Source organism: Rhinoderma darwinii, chromosome 1, assembly GCF_050947455.1.
Source record: "Rhinoderma darwinii isolate aRhiDar2 chromosome 1, aRhiDar2.hap1, whole genome shotgun sequence".
Lineage (NCBI taxonomy): Eukaryota > Metazoa > Chordata > Amphibia > Anura > Rhinodermatidae > Rhinoderma > Rhinoderma darwinii.
Genome location: NC_134687.1, coordinates 567,154,697 through 567,170,514, shown reverse-complemented (window position 1 = coordinate 567,170,514; position 15,818 = coordinate 567,154,697). Strand labels below are relative to the sequence as shown.

The following is a 15,818-nucleotide window of genomic DNA, read 5'->3' as shown; positions in this document are numbered from 1 at the left end:
CTAAAGCTTTTTTTTTTTTTTTTTTACTTTGTTCTCAGGATTGTTTTGTCTTTGAACACTTCAGTTCAACTGAAGGTTTTTCATTTCCGCAATTTTGTTTCTTGTTCCTCTTTTTGGATATACTGTAGAAATTACTGCACTCGCCTTACCCCTGTTTCTGCTTGTACGGTTCTTGGATTCTTTGATAAATCGACAGTGTGGAAACAATCATGGTTCTCCTACAAGATGAAAGACTTAACTTTTTTAATTATATATTTACTCGAAACATTTTCTAAGTTTGAATATGTTACTTGGGTTTTGTTCACATTAGTGTCATGTCTTCCATTTATAATGGAGCTATGATAGTTAGGCCAGATCCATTTTCAAATAGATCCTAAAAGGATCCCATTCACTTATAATGGCATTCCAGGTCAGGTTTCCGTTGAGGATACGGTATTTTCGACAGGCGTACTAGTGCTGCAGACTGCACACTACATGTAAGTTTATTGCTTTGTTTATCCCTTTGAAGATCTTGTATTAACCTCCCATCCCACTTTTAGACAGCGCAATTATTTTTGAAATTCTTAACCCAACACTTGCAAGAGCTAAAATAATTGGCGTTGTGGATCTGACATTACATCAGGGGAATAATTTATTTTGTGATCATAGTCACCTTTTTAACATTTGGAAGCTTTGAACATTCAGACAAATGATTTATAAACGATTAAGACACAAAACTGATCACTGTGATCTTTTAAAGCTGCGATTATACCACTAAAAGGCGGAGGTGCCCTAAACAAGACGCACACATTTCCTAAATATTTATGTTCTATTCGCTAAAGCCACTGTCATTGATTCAGTAAATGAGAAATTTCTGAAGCTTTTATAATTAATTCAATGAGGCCATTAAAGGTTAGGGTTAGTCTTTTCTTCTTCACTACAGCAGGGAGGAAGTATCTATAATGTTAATCCACTGACTGAGTTGATATCTTGCTGTGCCTAATTAGGTTGCTGTAGGGAGTTGAACTTAAAGGGGAAAGGACCTATTGCTTAAATTAAGTTTTTATGTTAAACATTTTTTTTTCATATATTGCCCATGTCTTTAATGAAAATAATGCTGGAATTTTGCAGTTTTCAAACTGGCCACTAAGGCTGCATTCACATCAGCGTTGTGTTTCTATTGGCGGAATCAATAGCGTAGTCGTCCGCGCTATTGATTCCGTCAAAAAAACGGAACCCTTTCGGAATGGTGATAAACGGAAACCAATAGCAAAGTATCCGTCACCATTGAGATCAATGGCGATGCAAACGGAAGCTATGTCTTCTGTTTGCCTTCCTGTTGAGGGGGTCCCCCGACGGAAAACTCAGACAGAATCCTTCAAGGGAAACACAACGCTGATGTGAACTTAGCCTCACAATAGGCTGATACTTTTTCTTTTATTTTGTAGAGATCAGTTTTCAGCTTGTGCTTTGTGAACTGGGGGAAGGGTCATCCGTGATCTTCTAATCATAGAGCAGGATTACAATGAACGTTAACCCCTCTATTATTAAAGATTGAGGTGTATAACACCTCAATGGCTCAAATTCTTCTCCCCCCTCCCTGCACAGTGACCTCTGCACAGGGCACAGAGCATGCTCACTATGCTCTCCCATTGAAATCAATGGGTCATTTTTTGACTTGTTTTCTTATGTTCAGGTGTCTGCTGTAAAGCAAATCTCTGGAACTAATGTTAAGGGAGCTCAGCCAAGTTGGCTGCCCCTATACTCATGTAAAGAAAATAGAAAAAAAATAAAAAAAAGTTTTTATTAGTAGATATTTTAAATTAGTTTAGAAAAAATTATCCCTTTTACAAATTGAATTTACCTTCTGTTTTATGTTCATGGTTAACCTGTAAAATGTTACATTTTAATCTAGTAGATTTTTTGGGGAAGAGGATGTTGCTAATTAAATATTCTTCCTAAATGGCTAAATAAATCCTCCTCCTATAACATTGTACCAACCATACTATAAGGATTGTGCAAATCAATGCAATTATGACAATTAATATAATATACTTAAGCGAAAATCCACAAGTTATTGCTACTTTAGTCAACTCTGTACCAGCCAGGGATGGTGGAGATGCACACGTGGTATTTGCCTTATCTAGAAAGATTCTTTCATTCTGCTTGTACCAGGTTAAAAATTCTATGTTTGAACAGGAGCAGTCAATAGGATTGTAACTTAAATTGATAGTACTTTCATCTGATATATTCCGCACCAATCCAATGGGAACAGTTGCGATCAGGTTAAAGGCAAAATTTAAGGAAATGTCACTTAGGTTTCCAAAAGCATTTGTAGCAAATACAGTTAGTTTGTTGTGACTAAGGTCAACAGATTTCAAGTTCTTCAGCTTCTGGAAGGCTTGTTTCTCTATGACTTGTAGGTCACAGTTAGAAAGTATCAGGGTCTCCAGCTGAAGATCTTTGGAAAAGAGATTTTGACTTTTGAGAGTCCCGTTATAAAATGAAATCCCTTCCATGTTTAGGAAAACCATGTTGGTCAGGCCCTCTAGAAGCTGCATATGGCTGGTATTTACATAGCTATGAGACAAGATCAGGACCCTCAAATTAGCCAAGTTACTGAAAGGACTTGACAATCCATCAATTATCAAATGGACATTTGTGAAATCTAGAACTTCCAGCTGCTTGTTCTCAGGAAATGCCGGGTTGTCTAATGGGAGTGGTGGTCCAGAACTGAGATTCAGGTGAGAGAGGCTATGTAGACCACTAAACTGAGTCCTGCAGCACTTTGCGTATCGAATATCATTGTGACTTAGGTCCAAGTATGTTAGATTTGATAAATTCTCTAAGCATTTGGCCCCCAAATCCAAAGTGTCTTCGTTTCCAGCTATGTGTAGATGTGTGACCAATGGGAAACTGTCTGCGTTTATATCACAAAGACTGGAAAATTGGTTTACATTTAAAATGAGTTCTTTTAGGATGTTGGGCTGGCTCAAACGTGGAAGGAAATCCAGGTTCATACCGGTCAGATCCAATCTTTCAGTCTTGATCAAACAGGATAAAGTTTCTTGTGATTTTTGAGACATGTGCCTATACTGTAGACTCAGCTCCTTCACAGAAATATTACAGAGTCCACTCAGACTCCTTGGAAATATTTCAAAATTAATATTAATGTCACCAAACGTGCCAATTCTAAGAGTGTGTGTGGTTAGACCATTAAGGCCATTTAAAAGAGAAGAAATGTCCGTATTCCAGCCACAGCCAGTCAAATCCAAGTGATGGAAGTCACTATGGTTAAATGAGCTTGGCTCAATGTATTCAATATTGTTACCCTTCAGAATTAAAGTTAAATTTTTAATTTGCTTGAGAAATTCGGAATCTTGCACAGATATTGTGTTGATCCTGTTTAATGCGAAGCTTACCAGCGTCAAATTGTAAAAAGTAATGTTTTGAGGAAATCTTATAGAGGAGATGTAATTGCTACCCAAATGCAAAGTCACCAGACTTTTCAGGCTTGTGAAGGAAATGAATGATAAGTCCGGTATAGAGGTTTCCTGTAAGTATAAATGTTGTAGGGATGTTGCTCCTAGGAACGCAGTGTCTGCAATGTACAATATAGGGTTTCCAGTAAGTATAACCGTATCTAGCCTTGTATTGTTCCCAAAGGCGTCATTGTATATCCAGTTAATGCTGCACCTGTAAAATAGGGGTAAAAAAAGAAAAAAGAGTTAGGCGGAAGAAAAGCTACAAATATTAGTTTTTTATGTCTTTCAAGAACTCTGCTTGTAGCAATGGAATGGTATTTTTTTTTGTCTACATTCAGAAGCTAAAAATCTGTCCGTCATGTGGTGATCACACAGGTGCACAAATCATTACAAGACATTCATTATGATACCTGTACTGTAGCAAACCCTGCACTGGTGTGAGCATCACATGACCAAGACCGATTGTCAGCCTGCAAATGTAAACAGTGACTGCAAACCCATTCAATGACTACAAGCAGAGATCTTGAATACTATGAGGAATGGATATACAAAGTGTATTAGAAAATTGCTCTATTTGCTGAAAGCGAGAAATCCCTTCACAGGATAAGTGATCCCTGGGGGCCCCACCATCAGGACCCCTAGCGATTGCACCCTCGCAGTGAGTAGGAGCTTGAATTCAATGTCTGTGGGACTGATGGAAACAGCTAGGCACTGTACTCTGCTGTTTTCGTCATTCTCATAGACTTTGAATGGAGTGGCAGCACGCATACTCGACTGATGCTCTATTTAATATCCTACTCAGTGTGGTCAAGTAGTGAGGAGGAACAGAGGGTTCCGGACCACATTTTCATGATTGGTGGGGGTGCGAGCGGAAGGCCCCAGCGATTAGACAATTATCACCCATTCTGTGGATAGGTGATAATTATCGGTTCTGGGCATACACGTTTAAGTCATATATTAAATTATGCTAGGTGTGCATGGTACATGAAGAAAGTGGTGGATCAATTTCAGGAGACTTACGAGCTGCAAAATATTATGAGCTGCATTTATGCTTTGTAATATTGTAAATATTTGAAGAAGTCTAAATTAATTACTAGTTTATATGTAAAATCCGGGTGAAAACATTTAAATTGTAGAAATCACTGGGGAAACGTCCAGCGGACACTGCATGGGAAATATACTATTACAAGCCAGCCGTTCAAATGAATAACAGGCCAGTAGAGAGAGCTATTCTTTGTTAGCAGCTCTCTACTCTGGTCAATAAAGTGGGTCTAAATGGGGGACCTTAATAGGGAAAATGTGCAGGGTTTAGCTTTAACAACCCCATTAATATTCACCGCTCCCATACAAATACCACAAACAAAGAGAGTAAGGGCATGACCACACGTGGCGGATTTCCTCCGCATCAATGCCGCACAGAATCTGCGTTGCAGATTCTGCTGCGGATCTGCACAAAATGTGCAGTAAATTGATGCGGACTAGCTGCTGCGGACTGCGGGAAAAGTGCTTCCCTTCTCCCTATCAGTGCAGGATAGAGAGAAGGGACAGCACTTTCCCTAGTGAAAGTAAACGAATTTCATACTTACCGGCCGTTGTCCTGGTGACGCGTCCCTCTTTCGGCATCCAGCCCGACCTCCCTGGATGACGCGGCAGTCCATGTGACCGCTGCAGCCTGTTATTGGCCTGTGATTGGCTGCAGCCGTCACTTAGACTGAAACGTCATCCTGGGAAGCCGGACTGGAGACAGAAGCAGGGAGTTCTCGGTAAGTATGAACTTATATTTTTTTACAGGTTGCTGTATATTATGATCGGTAGTCACTGTCCAGGGTGCAGAAACAGTTACTGCCGATCGCTTAACTCTTTCAGCACCCTGGACAGTGACTATTTACTGACGTCTCCTAGCAACGCTCCCGTCATTACGGGAGCCCCATTGACTTCCTCAGTCTGGCTGTAGACCTAGAAATACATAGGTCCAGCCAGAATGAAGAAATGTCATGTCAAAAAAGCAAGACGCATCCGCAGCACACATAACATGTGCATGACAGCTGCGGACTTCATTGCGGAAATTAGAATCTCCATTGAAGTCAATGGAGAAATTCCGCCATGAGTCCGCCACTGCTCCGCAACAGACAGAGCATGCTGCGGACACCAAATTCCGCTCCACAGCCTATGCTCCGCAGCGGAATTTTACGCCTCATCTAAACGAACACTGCTAAATTAAAGTGGAAGTCAATGGACAAACGGCTCCGCTGCGGATTAACGCTGCGGAGTGTCCGCAGCGGAATTTAAGTGAAATTCCGCCACGTGTGAACCCAGCCTTAGTCAGCTCCTCCCGACTGCCTCCATCTTGGTCGTGCTCTCCTATCTGTCCTGGGCTGTTTTTAATTATAACAAAATAGACTTGGTTCCTACATATCCTGACCTCACTATGGGCTCAGTCGCAACAGAGAGAGGTAAGTCTCCAATTATAGGGATATAATGTTCAGTGTAGGGACCCCCTGTATGAGGTCGCCTTGTCGTGGCAGGTGGGCTTGCACAAATTGATCAAACTGAGTGCTAAGAACCTCACATTTATAAACATAACTATAGCAGTAATGCAATTAAAATAATAGAAATACCTAATAGGCATAAAGTGTGTGTGTGTGTATATATATATATATATGTGTGTGTGTGTTTATATATATGTGTGTATATATGTATGTGTTTTTTATATATATATATATATATATATATATATATATATATATATATATATTTTAGTGCCTGCAGTGAGCATCTGCATTCTCTTGTTACTGGTAATACATAAGTCATGGCAGATTAGCGCTTGCATATCCATTTCATGTTTCAGGAGGAGCTGACATTACTCTCTTTGTTTGTCTGTTCACATCAAGGCTTGTGTCAAGGCTTTCAATTGTTCTGCTCCATCATAGAAGCAGAACAACGAACAACCGCAGCAGTCACATTACGGAAACCAACGTTCCCTGATGGAGCCTATTGACTGTAATGGGTTCCATCGGGTTTACATCATGTGTCCGTTGTTTTGCTGGACAAAGAATGCAACATGTTGCATTATTTTGTCCAGCAAAAATGACGGACTCTAAAGCTATTATCAATAAAAAATAAAATTACAAAAGTATAAATGTCACCAAACTGAAGACATTTACAAAAATGTATACCGTGATAAATCTAAAAAGTTGAGGTTTTCTAGACGACTGAAGACCCAATAATAAAGGGCAAACAATGAGTTAAAGCTGAAATCCAGAACTTCTGTGCTGTTGGGTATAGTGTTGGGTATCTCTCGCAGTCCTAGTCCCTCACAGCTGTAGCTTTTATTGATAATGACCTGAAAGTTTGATAAAAATGAGAGAAATAACGCTCGATTAGTAGAAGACAAACAATAGATTAACAAGTACGACATAAATCTAATATGTGATAAGGCTGAGAGGAACAATATTAATACTTTGAACCTCATGGCAGTGTAGGTTTAGTCTCATAAGTCTAACATGATTCGAAGGGATGAGACCTTCAAACTTCCTTTTCATCATAACTGTAAGTTCAGGGTTGGGATCTAGGGGAATGTTCATGTGGATTCAGTTGGTTCTATGATCAATCTCTGGGAGACAAATTATTTTGTTTACGTTCCAGCAGCGATCAGTGATCACTTGCCGTACTTACTGGCATTAGTGATTGGAGGCAGCGGTCATGTGTTGGTATGGCAATTATCACTGCTAGCATGTAAACAAAGACCGTCTGGGGGATCGTGAGCTGATGTATGTATTACTGGTGGTGTATGCATTATTTTTATTATTATTTATGCTCTGACAACCCTTTTCAACAATCTTTGCTCATATGCCCTAATAGATCATATAGGAAGGGTTTGTCTTATTGAGACAACCCTTTTAAAGTAAATGTCCTTTCTTGAACACCACTTTGTTTTTTGTTCTCTAAATAGGTCTAAAATTCGGTGCTGATCCATTTCCTTAGATATACATTTTTCTGATGCAGTGCTCCAAATCCTCTGCATAGACTCCGATAAATTACAAAATTCTGTCTAATTGCAGCTACCACTAGACAAGGTCTGACACACAGGATCGAGCTGTTACTGATCACATCTAAGTTCATAACTTAGATGTGATAGATTACAGGTGGATCCGGAATGTCAGAGACACACTGAACCCGTCAGTGCTGCTGACCTGGCGGATTCAGGTCTCAGTGCTAGATACAGCTGCTCTGTATACAGGATACAAAGCACATGTATCTCAAAAACGGAAAACTATTTTTAACCCCTTAACGCACCAGGACGCACTGGTACGTCCTGGTGCAGGGGGAGAAGTATAGAGCACACTCACGCGCTGAGCGCGCTTCATACGATGCGTGTGCAGCTGTGTTTTACAGCCGACACCCGGGACTAACAGCCAGGAACAGCGATCGCGCTGTTCCTGGCGGTTTAATCTTTCAAATGCTGTGGTTAATCGCGACCTCCGCATCTGAGGCATTGAAAAGAGGGGGGCGGCCCCCTCCGACAGCTCATTGCCCCCCCCGCAACGAGATTGGGGGGTGAGGATGGTTGTCATGGCAGCCCAGGGTCCTAATGAAGGCCCCCAGGACTGCCTTCACTCTGCCTCTGTTAAGCCCTGGCAGGGCTTAACAGATGCCTGTAAAAATGACAATATACTGCAATACATTGCTGGTTCAGGTCCTCTAGAGGGACTAATAAAATGTGTAAAGTAATGTGTAATAAAGTAATGTAATGTGTAATAAAAAGTAATGTAAAAAATAAAAAAGTAAAAAAAATTGGTATTGCTGCATCCGTAAAAGTCTGAACTGTTGCAATATAGTGTTATTTAACGCGCACTGTTAACGTTGTAAAAAATAAAAATGTAAACTGCCAAAATCGCTGTTTTTTGATCAACTTCGCTCCCAAATAAAATGTAATAAAAAGGGATCAAAAAGTCGTATGAACCAAAAAATGGTACCAATAAAAACTACAGCTCGTTCCGCAAAAATACACCCTCACACCGCTCAATGCACGGAAAATTAAAAAAGTTACGGCTCTCCGAATGTGGTGAAACAAAACAATTTGTTTTTTCAACCACGTTTTAAGTAGTGAAATATAAAAAAAATTATAAAAATTTGATATCACCGTAATCGTATTGAGCCACAGAATAAAGTTAAGTTGTTGTTTCTACCACATGGTGAAAGACGTAAAAACGAAACCCAAAAAATGGAGGAATTGCAGTTTTTTCCAATTTCAGCCCGCAAATTTGTTTTCAGCTTCCCAGTACATTATCTGGTACTTTAAATAGAAACTACAACTCCTCCCACCAAATATAAGCCTTTACACCACTCTATTGATTGAAAAATAAAAATGTTATGGCTCTTGAAAGGCGGGAAGTGAAAAATGTAAATGAAAAATCAAAAAATGGCCGTGTTCTTGGGTTTTCCGGAACTAATTACTATTTCACTGCACATATAAAAAGAATGTAATTTGTAATATACTTACGTTTTTATTTCATTTTCTAACATTCAATTCCAGCGCCGGTCACGTAATGCATCTCCAGTAGCAAAATCCTTACTTCCGGCGCTAGCCCGTCCATGATTTGAGTTCCGTTTTCCGGCTGGCTCAATGTACGGGTGTATTATTCCTGATACCACTGTACACTGAGGGAAGTGGTGGACCGGATATACTCCCTTTCTTCTGATAGTTTCCGGTCTGCTGCTAGGGTAGAGAAAAAAAAATGCGCAGGGGCTGTGATAGCGCAGGACTGGGCATGCGTGGTAAACACTGCTAGTCTCTGAGCATGCGTGGTTTCTACACTAGCAGTATTTACCACGCATGCCCACTCCTGCGCTATCACAGCGCCTGTGCGTGATTTTCTCCCCCCTAGCCGCGGACCGGAAACTATTAGAAGAAATTATGTCAGGAGCCAGTAGCTAGGTGCTAGTAGCGCTCTGACAAGGAATCCGGCGCTGGGGTTAGGGGATTCCACAGAGTCCCAGAGCAGAGCCCATACTAGCTCTCTGCCCGGGACTCCGGCTCTGGGGATGCCCCTCACATTACAGTCTATATATGGACAGTGATGTCAGGGGATTCCACAGAGTCCCGGAGCAGATTCTATACTAGCGCCTTGCCCGGGACTCCGGCTCTGGGGAAGCCCCTGACAGCACTGTCCATATAAGGACAGTGATGACAGGGTATTCCACAGAGTCCCGGAGCAGAGCCAAACAGAAAAAGTATGGGCAGCACAGTAGAACAGAACCTCCAGGGTAATGGTGCAAAGCCTCAGGGATCCGACTTGTAAATCCCCAACATGTAGACAAAAAATAGGAAAAGAGGCTGCACTCCAATAGTCGTATCAAAAAGGATAAATTTATACACCCATCAGTGCAATAGAATGCAAAGTTTCAGCTGCTCAATGCAAGGCTTGACAAAGGCTGCATTGAGCAGCTGAAAAGTTGCATTCTACTGCACTGATGTGTGAACAAATTGATCCTTTTTGATATGACTATTGGAGTGTTGCCTCTCCATATTTTTTGCATATATGGACATTGATGTCAGGGGATTCAACAGAGTCCCGGAGCAGAGGCTATACTACCGCTCTGCCCGGGACACGGGCTCTGGGGAAGCCCCTGACAACACCGTCCATATATGGACAGTGATGTAAGGGGATTCCACGGAGTCCCCGATCAGAGCCTATACTAGCGCTTTGCCAGGGACTCCGGCTCTGGGGAAGACCCTGACAACACTGTCCATATATGCTTTTGATACAGAGCAACAACTGCTAGAAAGGGATTATCCGGTTTCGGCAAATTAAAGGGGTTGTCCAGGATTAGTAAAACATGGCTGCTTTCTTCCGACACCTGGTATTGGTGTTTATGTTAATTCACTACAATGGAGCTGAGCTGCAATAGTAGACATAACCCACTGATGGGTGTGGCGCTGTTTTTAGAGAGAGAAGCAGACCTGTTTTTCTAATCCTGGACAACCCCTTTAATATTGTTTTTTGTCTAATTGAAATTTATACAATTTTCTAATATACTTTCTGTATTATATTCTCGTGGATTTCAAAATCTCTGCTTGTTATTCAGTAGGAACATTCATTGTTTACTTCTAGTGGATCAAGTTCTGTCCATGGTCATGTGATGGACACACAGGTGCACGACTCATTACAGTTACAGTATGTGTATCAGAGCTGTGTCTTCTAACAATCCTAGCACCTGTGTGTCCATCACATGACCATGGACAGAATTTGATCTACTCGAAGTACACAATAAAGATTCCTACTGAATAAAAGCAAGCAGAGATCTTGAAAACTGTGAGAACTTAATACAGAAAACACTGGAAAATCATATAACTTTTAACTATGAAAAAAAATAACATTAATTTGCTGGTCAACCACTTAAACCCCTTAACGCATTATCACGTAACTGTACATGATAAGGGTTAAGGGGAAGTACGGAGCACTCTCCATACACAGCGGGTGACGACTGTATAATACAGCCTACACCTCACTGCAACGGGTGGAATCAAAGATTACTTTGATTCAGCCTGTTTAACACCTTAAATGCCATGGTGAATCGCGACCGTGGCATTTAAGTTGTTAGAATCTGGTGGGCGCCCCCTCAAACATGCCATGGCGGCCCTCGAGGCATGATCAGCCATTTACAATGATTGTTATGGCAGCCTGGGGGCCTAAAAAACGTCCTCCGGTCTGCCATCTTTGTACTCCGCCATCTTTGCCCCCTATGGCAGGGCTTCAAAAGGCACTGTCAGAATCAAGATATACAGCGATACATTAGTCTCTATGGGGACTAATAAAAAAAGTAAAAAACAGTAAGTTGTTTTTTTTTATGTTCCAAAAAATAAAAAAAGTATTAAAAGTTTAAAAAAAAAAAACCTTTTCACATTTTTTCCCAAAATCAATGTTCAAAAAAAAGAGAAAAGTTAACATAACTGGTATCACCGTGTCCATAAAAGTCCAAACTATCACAATATAGCGTTGTTTAACTTGCTTGGTGAATAGTGTAAAAAAAAATTATATATATATATATATATATATATATATATATATATATATATATATATATATATACAAAACACGCAAATTGCTGTTTTTTGGTCACCTTAGCTCTCCAAATTTTTTTTTATAAAAAGTGATCAAAAGGTCGCATATACCTAAATGTATGGAAAAATGAAAAAGTTATGGCTCTCAGAATATAGCGACACAAAAGATTTTTTTCATTTAGCAAATAGTTGTTTTTTTTTTAAAAGTGGTAAAACATAAAACAAAACATAGAAATTTGGTAATCATATCAACCTGTAGAATAAAAGGTGAATATGTAGTTTTTACTGCCTGATGGACGCCGTAAAAACAAAACCGCTCATAAATGTGGTAATCGCAGTTTTTTGCCGATTTCACCTTACAAATAATTTTTTGCAGCTTCCCAGCACATTATGCGGTACAATAAATGGTGCCATGAAAAATTACAACTTGTCCCCGCACAGAACAAGCCCTCATATGGCTATATCTACAGAAAAATAAAAACATTATAGGTTTTGGAAGGTGGGGAGGAAAAAACAAAAGTGAAAATCCGAAAAATGGCTGAGGGAAGGGGTTAAGAAATCAATATAGATTGTTACACCTAAAAATAGTTAAAATGTGGACATTCACTTTAAAGAGGCTCTGTTACAACATTATAAGTGCCCTATCTCCTACATAATGAGATGGGCGCTTTAATGTAGATTACAGCTGTGTTTTTTATTTTAAAAAACGATCTATTTTCACCAAGTTATGAGCGATTTTAACTTTATGCTAATGACTTTCTTAATGCCCAACTGGGCATGTTTTTACTTTTGACCAAGTGGGCATTGTGGAGGGAAGTGTATGACGCTGAGCAATCAGCGTCATACACTTCTCTCCATTCATGTATTCAGCACATAGGGATCCTGCGCTGTACACTATGTGATGTCACATACACCAACATTAACGTTACTGAAGTGTCTTGACAGTGAATGGACATTGCCTCCAGCCAGGACGGGATGTCTATTCACACTCCCGACAATTCAGTAACGTTTATGTGGGACTTACAGCACAGCAAGCGTGATTTTGGAGGTGATGTCTATTCACTGTCAAGACACTTCAGTAACGTTAATGTGGGTGTATGTGACAACACATAGTGAACAACGCAGGATCCCTATGTGCTGAATACATGAATGCAGAGAAGTGTATGACGCTTCTCTTCACAACGCCCAGTTGGTCAAAAGTAAAAACACGCCCAGTTGGGCATTAAGAAAGTTATTAGCATAAAGTTAAAATCGCTCATAACTGCCTCAAAAATGATTGTTTTCCAAAATAAAAAACACTTCTGTTATCTAAATTACAGCACCGATCACATTATAATGTGGCGGACAAAGCCTCTTTAATGTAAAAGTTCCCATTTTAATTCGTTGTTAGGGAGTCCTTTAGATAAATAACTTTTATTTTTTTTTGCTACCTCTGGAATTTCACTGGCAAAAATAGCAGCTGTTTTCTAGCGCTGAAGTGTGGATTATAAGATTATTGTTATTTGTGGCAGATTTGTAGAAGAGCAAATCAATAATGGGGAGAGACAAATCGGAGATGATCTAATCTAAATGTTGATGTTTTGAGCCATGACACATATCTAATAAAATATTACAATGAACATATAAATGTGTTTTATGTTGTCATGTTATTATGGCTGAATGCATGTAGTGGATTTGTGATTTCAGGGAATGTCTGCGGAAGGGAAATTTGTTGAGCTATGCATTTATATGTGAAATTTGTACATTGATCGTCTCTGCATAGCAGATATTATGGGGATGGGGGGGGGGGGTTATTTTATCGATGCATAAATATACATACATCTTAGGAATTGTTCTTAAAGGGGCTATCTGCTGTGGACAAAACCTTTTTATTAGAAAGATCACCTAACAAAAAGCTAATTACATTGCGTATCACTGCTGAGACCCCCAAAGATCATATTTAATCTGTGGGAGAACCTGGAAACAAGTATTCACTTTCCCTACAGCGCCACCACAGGGGAAATGGAGGTTTACACAGTTTGAATTAAAATGAATGTGCCTTTTTTTTTGTAATGTATGGATGTGCTTGGTCCTCCAGAGCGAGACGCTCTCTTTGTAGCCGCTCTGGCTAATCGATTAGAGTCCTTAACCAGGGATTCCCTACTACTACCCAAAAATTCCCTAATAGGGCATTTGAAAATGGGTTTCTTAAAACAGATAATCCCTTTTACAACCTTTTTCTATGCCAAATACAGAAAGGATTAACACAATAAACCCCACTGAATGCTGACTTCACATATATGTTCTGCTGTTATCACAGATTTATTGATGATTAATGGGAAGTGGATTTTATTTTAGTCCGCTAGTCTAGTCCGCTTTGTTAAATAACAAGTAAGTGGAAAACACTATACCCAATATGTGGATGTAATATTTGCAAGATAGTTTGACTTTTTCCTTTTTGGAGACCCCTCCTAGATTATGTATTTTTATCTCCCCCCTTTGATCATGATTAAACATTAATCTTGTGCACTATTTAAATGTATTAAGACACTAATAACACTTAGGGGAAAAAAAGTTAATGAAACATCTGTCTGTGATTGATGATATGAGTTTCTTCCATGTGTTGAGGGATTTGTGTATAAGTGACAGGTGGTTGTCATGCATATGTGTTCTCTAAGGTCTAGTGACTCCGATTACATATACTACACAGAACATCCTATTATGTTATGCTATACTCATGCTTTACTGTGTATTATTTATTTATTGTTTAGAGCCATAGTCTGTAATCTGTGAATCTATATGTTGTGAAACTACAACACCCATCATGGCTGTCATGGCAAGCTGGATGGAGAGAGACAGGTTTCAGACCAACAGTATATGGTATTTAGAATATATTTATCTATCTATTCATCATATATTTAGTGCACTCGTTTCGCAGATTATATATATATATATATATATATATATATACATGCAGATCATTAATCCTACAGCTTTTCTTCCACTTACACCTCTAAAATTCAATACAATGGCCTCCTATGTTATCGTAGACTGAATGCTCACTGACAGTAGAATGCAGGATAGTTGGTGATTATAATATACTGTAGCCGGATATACAATCACCATATGCTGCATTGCAAAGATGTGCAATATAATATGTAATAAAACTGTGTCTGGTACGTACCTCAGAACAGGTCACTTCTAATGATTGATCAGATTCTTTTGCGAACACTGGATAAAATACAAGCAGAAAAACAAAGCAAACCGCAAAAGCCATTGTGCGGATGGAGAAGTTTGAGAGGTGAACTTATTTCTCTTTGTAGAGGAAGCAAAACTGCCGTCCAGAAGAAAAGTTAAAAGTTGAAGTCTTTCAGTATTAAACGTTTCCTGGCAGCATCAATGTCTAACCAATCACAGTCTGGCACAACATTCTGCATTCTAAAACACATGCTGCCTTTTCCAAGGAGGTCTTGTCTGGATGGGAACCATCACAAATCGGTGGAAGACCAAAGCTGACTAAAATCTATAACTGGGTAGAATCTCATTCAATATGGTTTCATCCTAATTCACTTTAGGCTGGGAGTTGTAGTTTCGCAACAGATGTAGAGTCGCAAGTTGGAGACCCCCTATATATGGCATTAGATATATAAATAAGGACAGTTATTGCACACACGTTGTTGGTCTACGGTTCTATTTCATCAACTTCTATTTTATAATGTTCAAAATGTGGATTAAAGGGGTTGTCCACTACCGGACAACTGATGACCTATCCACTGGATAGGTCATCGGTATATCATCAGTGTGGGTCTGACACCCGAACCCAGCACTTATCAGCTGCTCTGGTGGCCTGCGGGCACCAGATGTTATGGCACATTGTGCAATGTACGAATCTGGAAGCAGTTGCCTCCGTACATTGCATAGTGGCCTTGCTGCAGAACTGCAGCTCTGCTCCTATTGCTTGAATAGGAGAAGAGCTATAATACTGCAGCTCGGCCGCTATTCCATCACCGGAGCTATCTGCTTCCGGCATGGACGTCTTAACAGTGCGGGGTCCAGGTGTCGGACCCCCACAGATCATGTACTGATGACCTATCCGGTGGATAGGTCATGAGTTGTCTGGTAGTGGACAAACCCCTTTAAGTATTTTTAGCATAGCTGTGACCTTCTCCCTTCTATCATGGATATTTGCTCTAGTCTAGTCTATGCTCCTATTGTCAGCTGAAGTGTTCCTGTCGTGAGACACAGCCATCAAGGGTTAAACTTTTGGGTGCAAAAAGCTTTTACTATACAGCTCCCAGAAAATAGTATGA

At 39.9% G+C, this 15,818-nt stretch overlaps 1 protein-coding gene across 1 annotated transcript; it reads right to left on the bottom strand.

Annotated features, from left to right (window-relative positions):
• Window positions 1–1,828: 1,828 nt before the first annotated feature.
• On the bottom strand, window positions 1,829–14,785 carry CD180 (CD180 molecule). The gene is made up of 3 exons (XM_075854896.1): window positions 14,693–14,785; window positions 6,641–6,807; window positions 1,829–3,675 (listed from the first exon to the last, which is right to left on the bottom strand). The coding sequence occupies exons 1-3, from the start codon at window positions 14,783–14,785 to the stop codon at window positions 1,938–1,940; spliced, it is 1,998 nt and encodes a 665-aa protein (XP_075711011.1). The 3' UTR covers window positions 1,829–1,937.
• Window positions 14,786–15,818: the final 1,033 nt, after the last annotated feature.